Genomic DNA, 12,743 nt, shown 5'->3' on the forward strand with positions numbered 1-12,743 from the left:
CCTCAGATCTCTGCCTCCTGAGTAGCTAGGATTACAGGCGTGAGCCACCCACACCTGGCCTTTCCCTCATTTGTAATAATTAGTATATGTCTAGGATAGTCCTAGCAGATGAGCAGAATAGCTCAATAGCTATGACTATGTATACGAGATGCTCAACAAAATGAACTCTAAGACATGGAAACAAGAGGTTTTTCTTTGTTGCTGGTGTTTTAAACATACTATGTGATTTCTGTTTTCTTTTGTGTTTTTTTCCCCTATAGTTTAGCTTCTGTTGTCACTGTATTTGATTTTGGTGCCCTGGGTATGGTATATACATTTATCTGAATTAGGGATGGGAAACAACGAAATGGTGACAAAGGACAAAGGGTGAACCAAGACAACAGTGATACTCACAAGACAGTATGTTGGAAATTAATTGTACAACTTAGTGGGGGGTGGGAGAGGGAACGTGGTAGAAAAGTGAGGGAGGGGGTAACAAGTTCAACAAGAAATGTACTCACTACCGTATGTACGTAACTGTAACCCCTCTGTATATCACTTTGACAATAAAATTAAATTAAAAAATACTTCCAAGTAAATGTGTATTTCTATAATTTAGGTTAACAGAATATTTAGTGCAGACAGTAAAAGAGTCAATCAAGCAAATGAACAAATTGCTAATGGAGCCCTTCATTCTACTTCTAGCCTGGAGTGTTCTTGCTAAGAAAGTTTCCCTTAGCTTCTGTGACCCCACACTCGTCTCCAGCTGTGGTCCTGCCTTGGTGCTGCTACCCCCTCAGGACTCTATCCTACCCTGTCCTGTGCCTGGAGATTTCATTCACTCACTCTCCATTTTTTTAACCAGGAAGCCATTCCTTAATGTCTCTCAGATCTAAGTGGCCTCAGTCACTGTCTTCAGCTCCAGCTTGGCAACTCCAAAGACACATGTTCACAGTTAAATCCATCATCATATACTTTCTCCTTTCAAGAAACTATTTCACTGAATTGAGTCAGACCAAGTTCCATATCCCAGAAGACTTCAAACTCTTCTGTATCTGCTCATGTTTTCTAAAATTCCATTTCCTACAAAGTTTGTTACTTCCCTACTTAAAAATCTTTCAGACTCTACTGTCCTGGGATAAAGCCAAGTGTGGGCTAGGTACCTTTCCTGAGCTGGTCTCTAGAAGTTGCTCTTGAACCTCAACATCAACAAGATTCACTCATTCTCTTTAACATATCTGATTCGCTCCATGTATTGTTATGTCTAGTAACTCAAAAGATAATTAGCTTCCCTGCTTTGGTCTTCTAATAGGACCTACTCTTCAGAACCTAGGTCAAAAGATAGCATCAACTCTCCAGCCCATCCTTCCTGAGCACCATAGTGGCTGTCAGGGCCCTGTATGCACAGCCCTGGCTACAACCACTGCACCATCCTGTGTATTTGCTGCCTCTCCCATAAGACTGCAGCTCCTGGAGAGGCCAACCTGATGGTTGGTTCAGGCTTACCATTTATCACATCACAGAAACAAAAATATATTTAGCATAAATGAAAGCAGGCCGAGGGTTACACTTTCAAAATCTGTCAAGGAAATGGCGCTGTAGCTCAAGTGGTAGAGTGCTCGCTTTGAGCTGAAGAGCTGAGGGACAGCGCTCAAGCCCAGGGTTCAAGCCCCATGACCGACAAAAACATAAAATAAAAACAAAAATTGTCATCAAAGTCTGTCAAATTGCCTTGGGACTCAAAAAAAAATACAATTATATAAGTACAGGATAAAATGTACCATCCCCAGAGCAGACAGATTCAGAAGACTTAGAAACTATCATTTATTTGACACTCAGTTCTTTGTTAGCCTGAGAATACTTACAATATCACAGTCCTTTTTGCTATCTCGCTTAATTGGTTCATTCAGATCCTCTTGACTTCGGAAACTAAACTTTTCAATGGCTTCTGTAACTCCTCGCAGAGAACTGTAGATTTCTTCAGAGTTCAGGTTCTCTGTATCATAGTCCAGCATGCTAAAGATCAAAAACATTTTATTTCTTAAATTGAGGTATCTACATAAAATTGAGATATGGCCATTAACTATTTAGTAATTTACAGAATAAGGTATCATTATACTTTTGTTTCTTTAGGTGATCTGGAATGAAAAGCAGAAATCTTTTGTTACAGCATTGGATACTTACACAGCTTCCTTGTCAAATCTGGCCTTAAACATATTACATCAGCAATCAAGAACTAGTGGAAACAACAATAACCACAAGAATGTGAGAACTCAAAGAGTGACATTGGTGACTGAATGTACGAGGTGATGAAAGTGGAAAGTAATTTCCTTATTTTAATGATGGAAAAAAAGTAGTTTGGTTGTTACTGGTCCCAAATGTACAAACTTAAGAGGAAAAGGTTTTTGGAAATACAGCAAAGTATTACAAACACACTTTAGAGCAAAGAAAGAAACTTCACAAGATAGGGTTTGCCAGAATCTAATCCAGAAAATGAGAAAGAACCTATTTTTAAAAACCAAAGCAAAGTGACACTGTGACTCAAAGCCATATCCATGCCACTAAAGTCCTGAGTCTAACCTACGAACTTGTCATGGATATTAGACTCTTCTAGATGATTCCATTTCATGTAGTAAAATAAAAACAGATCTTAAAAGCACAGATCTTTAAAGATGAGATCTATATTCCTGGATGAATATCTTAAAAGAAATATTTTCCCTTATGGAAAAGTGATGTCAATTGTCATTTGAGACACTGGATATAGCAAAACATGAAGTGAATCAAATATGTTAAAGACAAAAGCCTTTTGGTATAATGCAGTATATCAGGAAGTGTCCATTAGATGTCTAAAAAGTACACCGAAACAGAAAGGATTCTGGGAGCAAAAGCTATACCTGTCCCTTAACACACAGCAAAGCACAGGATGGACATACTACTACAAAGAAAGCAAAACACGATATAACAGTCAACCAAGGAGACGTAATAAAAAAATTAAATATCACTTTTTTTAAGTATTCAAGAAAATATCTTATGAGTTAGTCTAATGTAACTTGCAGGAAGTCCTGAGCTATACTGAGAATTGCTAGGTACATCCCAAAACACCAATGGCTGTTTACAGAGATAAATCAATCTTTCTGTTAATTACAAGAAACCTACTGGCAACGATCTTTCTTAATTGCAATAACACAATTAATCTTGTGCAATGTACAAGAAGTCTCTCACAATTAAGATTAATTTATTAAGTTCTTTCCTTCTCTTGAAAAAAGACATATTTAAGCTGGGAACTAGTGGCTCATGGTTTAAAGCCAGCCCAGGAAGGAAAACCAGTAGTAGAGCTGCAGTTCAAGTGGCAGATGACTAGCCTTAATCTAAAAAGCTCAAGGACAACGCCCAGACCCTAAGGTCAAGCCTCAGAACAGCACATGTGTACGTGTGTGCCTATGCACACACATAAACACACATACACACAAACACACACACACATTTAAAGAGGTATCACTTGGAATGGTGGGATCTTTGTTATCTGAAGGTACAATGGTCTAGGTGTCTTCAAGAGCTGGTTAGGCTCTGCAGGAACACAAGACAAACTTATTCAGAATGAAAGCTACTCGTCTAAAACTGCTCAACTAGCCCAGGCATAGCTACCTTTTAAAATACAATCCAGGAAGGGGGGCAGACATGCCCTAACTGTATGTGAAAAGTTCACAGAAATATGTGCCAACTCAAATACTGGCTCTGGCACCCAATGAAAAGGAATGTGAACCTTGAACATGTCTGCAGCTGAAATCCCATTTATACAACAACAGGATGAGGAGTAAGGAACTGAAGTGGAACTCAAGATTTCCTTCTGTTCTGAGTTTATAGGCAACACCCCAGATATGCAGTAAGTACATCTAAGGGGCAAAGATGCTCCCACCTCTTTCCTAGGAACTCTGTAATACCAGCATATGTATGGAAAAAGGCATTTATACATCTGGGCAGTACACTGATTTTATATACAAAGATTGAGTATTGACTCAAACAAAAAAAGAGATAAATATACAAGATGTAAAAAAGGCCTTAAAATGCTTTTAATCACAACCACCAAAAATAACAGCATACCCCATGCAAAAGTAAAAAACAAAACAAAACAACTGAAAGAATGATGAATGGACAAGAGGCAGTCTGGCAGACGTTGAGTTTTTTAAGGGATGTCACAATATTACGTTCCATGTGTCGCTTTAGAGAATCTTGGCTTTCATCTCACGATTCTCAATCTCAACTTCCTTGAAATAGTTCATTTCAGTTCAATTAACTTGACCATCCAATAGCCTCTTTTGAAGATAATAAAGAATCCTGCCAGTTCAGGAGCAGTGTGCATGCAAGTACAATGTGAGGCGATAATCCTTTTGGACTCCTCCTTTTAGGTCTCAAGTAAAGTGTCCCATTGGTATGAAGCTGAAATTGTGAGCTCCAGGTGGGACATAAGCACTGTCCTCTGCTAGGAAATAAGGTTACTCTTTTGTTTGAATATGTTGGCTTCAGTTATCTTTTTTCAAATCAATAATTCTGAGCCCTTACTGCTTAGGGCAAAGGAGTTTCCCATGAAGTTATCATTGGATAGTATGCCTCTGCATCTTGGGGAACAGTACAGAGGAAGCAGCCAGGAGGCCCTAAAAGCTGGCTGAGAAGAGTCTTTGCTAGACAAACCTTATCTGGCACCTGTACCACAACCACAGTCTGTTATTTCAAATTCGAAGACAATCCCCTGGCATAATCCTCTGGGTTAAAGGCCATGTCCTGATCACTTGTAAACACTGTGAGTAGACACCCAAAGGGCTTCCTTGGGGTTCTTTAGATTAGGAAAAGTTACCCAATCAGCAACAGTCATGATCTATGATCAGGCTATGCCAGCCAATGCAGCTCTACCGAGGACCATGTAGTGATGAGAAGAGCTTGGAGTCAGATCACTAAGAAAAAAAGCATCAGGGAAAAAAATAAGTCTGCTGCCTGAGGCTTTTCTCTTTGTTATTTTGGAGGATAAGGAGTCTAGTAGCAGAAGAGGAGAATGTCATGTTGGGAAATCAACAGGGTTTTGGCTGACAGCAATGAGATGGGCAGTCTCTAGTCAGCACCTCCTCCCTCTGATGCCTGTAGAAGTATGAGTAATGTTAGCCACTAGTGAGTTGGGGAAACACTGGTTATTGAGTACTTTGGGAAAGATGATCCTAGGTCTGGGATGTTTTTTGGGGAAGCAGTCCTGAGAGGTGGCTGGAACACTAGCAGGGGTGAGACTCCATGTGTGTTAAGGCATCCAACATGACATATTGGGAAACTATTAATTAACTGATCTACACACAGAGGCATAACTAGAGAAAGAAAAAAATAAAAGGCAGTGATGTATTTTGTTAACTTTAATGAAGATAGCAGCATTCTTCTTGCCACCTTGCCTAACTGCGTATTTACAAACATTCATCACAGGATTCTCTGTATACTTCAGAAGCTACTTTCAGAGCTTGAAAAGAAAGGAGTTAACACATGCAGGTGTTTATTCTGTTCAGCTTTGGTATGCTGAGAATACAAAAGTAGGCATGTAACTCTGCAGAAGCTGTCTGTGGTTACAGAGTACTTCTTTTCTTTTTGGACCCACACATACTCTATCAGAGAACTGGTTACGAACTCCTTTGCAAAGCAAGACAGCTGAATTGTTCCATGCGCTAGTCACGTGACAACGAGCTTCTAGGGATGGCATCCTCTCATCTCTGGACTTTCACAAAACCGTCTCAGAGACCTTACACAGGTAGGGTCTGGAGTACTACGTGGTATCCTTGCAGCACCACAGACACCATGTTTGCTTTAACACCCAAGGGAAGCTCACCTTGTTCAAGACATTTTTTTTCAATCCCTGGGCCTGAACTCAGGGCTTGCCATACCTCCACTTCTGGATTTTTGGTGGTTAATTGGAAATAATTGTCTTACAGATTTTCTGCCCAGGCTGGCTTTGAACCACAATCCATAGATCTCAGCCTCTTGAGTACCTAGGATTACAGGCATGAGCCACTGGCACCCAGCTTCCTTCTAGACTCTAAAATGTTCATAGCCAAGCAGAGCCAGCAGCTTCCCCAATACCCACAGCAGGACATTGAGAAGGCCTGCCCACTCTTCTGTCTAGAAGTATGTATGCTCAGACTATCACTATGAGACATGTCCCAGTAGACACCTCAGGACTGACAGTTACACAAGCAGCCCCAGGAAGGGCAGGTCTATGTACTTGTTAGAATACTGTCTGCACCTAAGAAGCAGCTGGAAGAAGTTCCTCCCACTACTGCTTCCCTTGATGTAACCAATTTCCTGAGCTTCTTCTGGGGGCTGAGCATTGCTCTAGCCAAAAGACTCGAGTAGATGGTAACAGATCTGGTCACAGTCCCCGAGATATGCCAGTAACCATACTCCTGTGTACTGTGCACACTTTTCAGCCAGGATCCACTTCCGTGAGGCTAAGTGGAGGCAATGACTACACTGGAGGAGCTCAGAGGCTTTCCAAAAGACCCGAGACGACCTTGGAAAAGTAGTAATATTGTGACACCTCTGACAAGTTTAACAGGTAGCTTGTTACCTGGGAGAGTAAGAGCGCCTGAGAGTCTTGTGGGAGGGAGCGGTGGGAATGGAGTTAGGCTGAGAAAAGGGAGGTGGGTGCTTCGATAGCCCATCGGCACTCCAACCCCACAACCGACTGCAGTGATCAGAAGAGGAAAATCAGAGAAAGAAACACAGAGGCAAAGGGGAGGGGAAGAGGAAGATGCTACACCATAAGTGTCTTAGAGTCTCCTCTTTCCTGACTAAGTTCTATCATAAGTAAATGGGGCAAAATTAATACTTCATCATACAGAGTAAAAGGACAAATTTTGTTTTACAATTTGGTTCTCATTCAATTATGAGTTTACCGCTTAAAAGTCATGTGAGATTCCCAGTCGGTGTATGTGAATTTGTGTACCTGAGTATGGGTATCTATCTGCCTGTCAAGAGTTGGGAAGCAAGTTATAAGGACTTGTAATAAATATGGACTCTCAGTTTTAGATAACTCAGTTCTTTCAGGAAAGAAAAAAAAAAGGGGAAGAATTATGGGGCATCAATTCAAATGGGACCAAAGGGACTAAACAGGGAGATTCAGAGACCACACTATTCTGACAACAAACTCTAATGAGAGACAAAATGCTTTTGAATTTGGGATCCAATCAGACAGAGTTCAGAGAATTAATATTCTTCTCAAAGAATATCAATACTGCTGGAGGGGTGGAGGAGGGCATTAAGTCTCAGTTGGCCAGCTCAAACGGAAAAAAAATAGCAACAACAAAAAAAAATGCACTATACTTCTCTGCTTGGATCTCCTCTTGATAGGAGAATAAAATGCACTTGGGAATACAGGTGTCTGTCAGGTGTCTGTGTGCACTTCACAATGTTACTAGCTGACTTGGGCTCGCAGAACCCCTTGGGAAAGTTCTAACTTTTGTTGCAATTAAAAAAGATGGAGCAAGAACCTGGAGAGTCCACAGCAGCCCTGCCTGCCACTAGCACAGTTCTTACAGCAGGAGCCCTGCATTCTAGCTTCCCCCTGAACACTGGTATGGCCCCATTTCATAAGGGAAACAAGATATGGAATTGAGAAATATTGTGCTATGGAGGGTCTGAAGACCGTCTTCCATTGCTCTACTGTGATGGGTTCAGGGATACAAGAACATAGTGATACTTTACATGGGGGAACCTTCTGGTGGTCTGATATCCCACCTATGAATGTGGGTCCTGTTAACCCCCCAGCCTTGATTCTAAGAATGTTCTTGATCCTTTGGGAGGAGAAATGAAAAACTACCTACAATACCTTTACTAGAGGACCAAAGGTGACCTGTGCAGTGCCATTCTGCTACATGGTTCACATGCCCAGAACATACTGCAGACTGGACATGACTGTGGAATTCCTTTGCAAGTGCAATTCCATTGCTCACTTACCATAAAATCAATCACACAGGGTAAAATGAGCTACAATATAAACATGTGTTAACAACGAAAAACTCTACTTCATAAATCTTTACTCAAATCCAAGTAGTAACTGTTTATCAGTTGTTGTTAACAGGCATTCTTCCCTGTGGAATATTTCACAAAGTTTAACCATTTACTGATGGTGTTTTACATACTATTGCATTGACAGGAGAAGTCCTTACTAGTGAAATTTAAAATGATCAAAGTTGTTTGCCATTTTGGTTTTTTTTGCCGGTTGTGGGGGCCTGAACTCTGGGCCTGGGTGCTGTCCCTCAGCTCTTCAGCTCAAGGCTAGCGCTCTACCACTTGAGCCATAGTGCCACTTCCGGCTTTTTCTGCTTATGTGGTGCTGAGGAATCGAACCCAGGGCCTCATGCATGCAAGGCAAGCGCTCTACCACTGAGCCACCTTCCCAGCCCCTGTTTGCCATTTTGGAACACTTCCTGTCACTTCCATGAACCAAGTGGAGAATTTGTGAGTAAAAAACTAAACAAAACACTCTAGCTCATTTTGATACTCAGAATCGGATGAAAAATAAGTTAAAAAATGGTCCTAAGCTTTCCTCTTTCTTCCAAATAAAAAGCTAATACCATAGGGTCAAGATGATTTAAAAACAACTGCTCAGAAAATGCCTTGTGCTGTGAGCTGTTTAATATCTCCTTAGAAGAGGGCAATGTAGTCAATTCTCCTCCCTAAGGTAAGAAGCTATTTCTTTTACAGTTTTTCTATTCAAAAGCAAACAGTTGTTGGAATGCTTCCCAATGATGTGGTTGTTGCTTATTTTCACCAGGAAACAATTTCTCCTGTTGAGCTCATGTTGGCTCAGATCATCTGATTATTTAAGCAATATAGAGAGGCTTTCTTTCTTAACTATGTTAACTAAATAATTCTCTAAGGAAGAATTTATCCACAAGAAAATATGTGGACTTAATACTGAAAAAATTAATCTCTTTAATTCTTCTACAGATATGTAATCCTAAGAGTTAAAGGTAAAGATCAGAGCTGGGCACTGGTGACTTATACCTGTAATCCTAGCTACCTAGGCTGAGATCTGAGGATCATGGTTCAAAGCCAGCTTGGGCAGAAAAGTCCCTGTGAGACTCCTATCTCAAGTGGCTCAAGTGATATACTAACTAGCATTGAACACAGAGAGGCTCAGGGACTCATAGACAGTTTCCGGACACTGAGTTCAAGCCCCACAACCAAAAAAAAAAAGAAAAAAAAAAGAAATCTGGGTACAAGTAGCTCATGCCTCAGGAGGCTGATGTCTGAAGATCATAGTTCAAAGCCAGCTCAAACAGCAATGTCCCTGAAACTCTCCAATTAATCACCAAAAAAGTTAGAAGTGGAGATGTGCCTCAAGTAATAATAGAGTGCTAGCCTTAAGCAAAAAAACTCAGGGACAGCTCCCAGGCCCTGAATTCAAGCCCCAGGACTGGCACCAAAAACAAAAAGAAAAAAGGAGTGTGAGACTTCATCTAATTTGAAAAATAAATCTACATTTAAAAGCACTTATGTTTTGATATCTTCCTAGTAAAAGTACATAAATCTAAATAGGGAAATTGTACACCTGAAGTATTTTTGTTGTTTTTTAAGAACTTGATGTCAGTAACCCTCAGAATAAAAAAGGCCCCTGGCTTTTTAAACTCACTGTTAGTGAGTTAATTGTTAATGGCCTGCTTATAGACAAAATACAGCATGAAGGACTCTGAGTTGTCTAAAAAATGCTGCCTAGAAAGCTACTTCTCTGAGTGGGGCCAGATGATGTCACCCTATGTGAAGGAGTCACTAAAGTCACCATCATGCTTCTAATGGCACTGGTAAATGGACAAATGTTATCTAAAGATCTCTAGACAATACACTTTTTCTTTGTGTGTATGTGTGCCTGTCCTGGGGCATGAACTTAGGGCCTGTGCTCTACCTCTGAGCCTCTTTGGCTCAAGGCTATTGCCCAAACACCTAAACCACAGTTCAACTTCCAGCTTTTTTTGGCAGTTTATTGGAAGTAGGAGTCTCATAGACTTTCAGGCCAGGGTTGGCTTTAAACCACAATCCCCTGATCTTAGCTAGGATACAGGTGTGAGCTACTGGCACCTTTCTCTTTCTACAAGCATTTTCTCTTTTGATGCACCACTACCCTAGGTTCTATATAGCCAATGTTCATGATTCCAACATGAATCTGAATATATTGATCAAATTAATACCCAGATTCTAAATCACAGTCTTTCAGAGCAACATTCTGCTTTAAACAGGATGGTAACTCTCTTAGGAATAGCTACTTGGTTGAAAAACCACCCCAGACTTGGTGTGGAGCAATTGACTATTGAAGGTTTTTTAGATGGTTAAGTAAATATCGTCATGTTCTCTTATTTCTTGGAGAACCACCTCATGGGTTCTATGCAAAGCAGTACTAACAGTAAACATTAAGTCTTAATTTTTGTTTTTGTGGGGAGAGGGTCAGTTGTGGTGCTTGAACAAACTCAGGGCCTGGGCACTGTTGCTGAGCCTTTTTGCTCAAGGCTAGCACTCTACCACTTTGAACCACAACTCCACTTCCAATTTGGGGGTAGTTAATTGGAGATAAGAGTCTCACAGATTTTCCTGCCCCGGCTAGATTCAAACTGTGATCCTCAGATCTCAGCCTTCTGAGTATTTAGGATTACAGGTGTGAGCCACCAGCGTCTGGCAATAGTCTAAAATAAAAAAAAAATTCTTTATCCTTTATGTTTAGAGAGGACCTTGTTATATAGCCCAGGCTTGCCTGGAATGTGTCTGTCTGAAGAGCCTGGGTTTGAACTGCAATCCTATCTCTCTGACTTCCAAGTACTGGGATTATAGGCAAATACCAACAAAAGCTTGTTTTAAATTCTGTAAGGTCCTAGAGTATTTGGAGCTAGAAAAACCAAAAAGAACATTCAGTACAAACTTTTCATTTCATCATAACCCCAAGATTATACAATTACAACTGAGTGAGGACTGGAATCGATAGTCCTTTGTTTCTCAGTATCTTTGCTGGTATCATTCTTAGTGTGACAACCTGGAAATAGACTCAGAGACATTGTGTATTTCAGTTTTTTCATGTTGGTGGAAATGAGCTGCTTACCTGGGAGACAGTCCCCCATGGGAACAGTTGGTAGGTGAGGTCAAGGGGCTGGTCCTGCTGCTGGGATGTCGGGAAGGTGTCCTGCCAATGGTATTGCTTGGAGATCCCTGATGCAAAGGCAGAGTAGGCACTATTACCCAGTGGCTTTGTACAGAATACAACTTTATTCTTCCTTTGATCAATTAACCTCCATGTAACCAGAATCTATGCATTATAACATTTTGTTTCTCCCCTCCTCCAACTAGTCATTAGTGTGTGTGTGTGTGTGTGTGTGTGTGTGTGTGTGTGTGTGTGTGTGTGTACACATACATATCAGTACTGGGATTTGAATTTAGAGCCTCAGGCTCCCACCTGGCCTTTTCTGCTCAAGGCTGGTGCTTTATCACTTAAGCCACACCTCTACTTCCAGATTAATAGTGGTTAATTAAAAATAGTGTCTTAAAATTGTCATGGAGGTATTTCTGAAGCTGAATAACTGGTTAGCTGTGCTAGAGGGACAGGCACAACTGAGCATGACATATTTATAGTATTAAAAAAATAAAGACAGTATCAAATGAGTGAGTAATGAAATCATATAGTATACACTGAACTGACTTAACAACCCAACCCAATTTTACTACCCTAAGAAAAAGGCCATATATGAATAGTAAGTTCATTCATTCATGGGCCCGCCCTTGGTATACCCACAAGCTGACCAAGCAAGCAAGCAGTGCCAGTGCTGGGTAAGGGACACAGAGGTGATAACCAACACAGAGACACCAGCTACGGGCAGAGGACTCACCACACTGGTGTTACTGGAGTTCTTGAGGTGGTTATGCAGGAGTTTGGTGGCACCATCCTGGAATGTTTTGGGCAAGGCACCAAGTAACATGGTAAATTCAGGAGTGTTCAATTCAAACAGAGAGATTAGCACAATTTGTGCAGCCTAGAAAAAGAAACCATGATTAATACATTAGCACGTCTTCATAAATGTTCTACTAAGAAAACATTTTGTATACGTAAAATTTAGAGAAAATATCATCAGCCTGACAAATGGCCTGACTTCATCAGGAAAACAAGCCTGGTTCCACTTTACTCCCCTGTTTTGGGTTCCCACAGCACACTAGTAATAAATCCTTGGTTTGTTGGCACAAGGAAGGAAGCTGGTTAACAAAGAAAACAAAAACAAAAACAAAATTCAAAAAGCTTAAGTTAGCTCTAAGTTTTAAGAAGTTAGAACTGGAAAGCCTATGATGTACTCTGCAAAGACACAGTTTCTAAATATGTTTCTTTTGGGTCACCTGAGAAAATTTCTTTTCCTTACCCCATAAAATAAAAGTTGTTCTATAAAATACTGTAAAAAGTTGCTCAACTCTGGATCATGCTTGCAATCCTAGCTACTTAGGAAGCAGAGATCCAGAGGATGGAGGGGAGAGACCAGCCCAAGCAGAAAAGTCCTTGAAACTCCATCCCCAAAATAACCCCCGAAACAAATCAGTGTTGGAAGTGTGGCTCAGAAGAGAGACTGGGGAGGCAAACTGGATACTTAATGGCGTAATTTTAAAACGTCCTCTTCTGCTTTTTAGGAAGCATTTTATATTTCTTTATGAACTAAGACAACATACTTCCGGGCCATTTGTAGTGAGGCGGCAGTTGGGACAGCCGAAAC

General features: G+C 40.8%; 1 protein-coding gene across 3 annotated transcripts in view; it reads right to left on the reverse strand.

The window, feature by feature from the left end:
• Positions 1 to 12,743, reverse strand: part of Clasp1 (cytoplasmic linker associated protein 1) — a 280,309-nt gene that overhangs the window by 32,638 nt on the left and 234,928 nt on the right. For all 3 annotated transcript variants that reach the window (XM_013020693.1, XM_013020692.1, XM_013020694.1), the window contains 3 exons: positions 11,877 to 12,020; positions 11,096 to 11,202; positions 1,845 to 1,995 (listed from right to left, as the gene is read on the reverse strand). In XM_013020693.1, the coding sequence (XP_012876147.1) occupies positions 1,845 to 1,995; positions 11,096 to 11,202; positions 11,877 to 12,020 (402 nt within the window). The remainder of the gene's footprint in view (positions 1 to 1,844; positions 1,996 to 11,095; positions 11,203 to 11,876; positions 12,021 to 12,743) is intronic.

This window comes from Dipodomys ordii, unplaced genomic scaffold (assembly GCF_000151885.1).
Source record: "Dipodomys ordii isolate 6190 unplaced genomic scaffold, Dord_2.0 Scaffold52, whole genome shotgun sequence".
NCBI classification, from domain to species: domain Eukaryota; kingdom Metazoa; phylum Chordata; class Mammalia; order Rodentia; family Heteromyidae; genus Dipodomys; species Dipodomys ordii.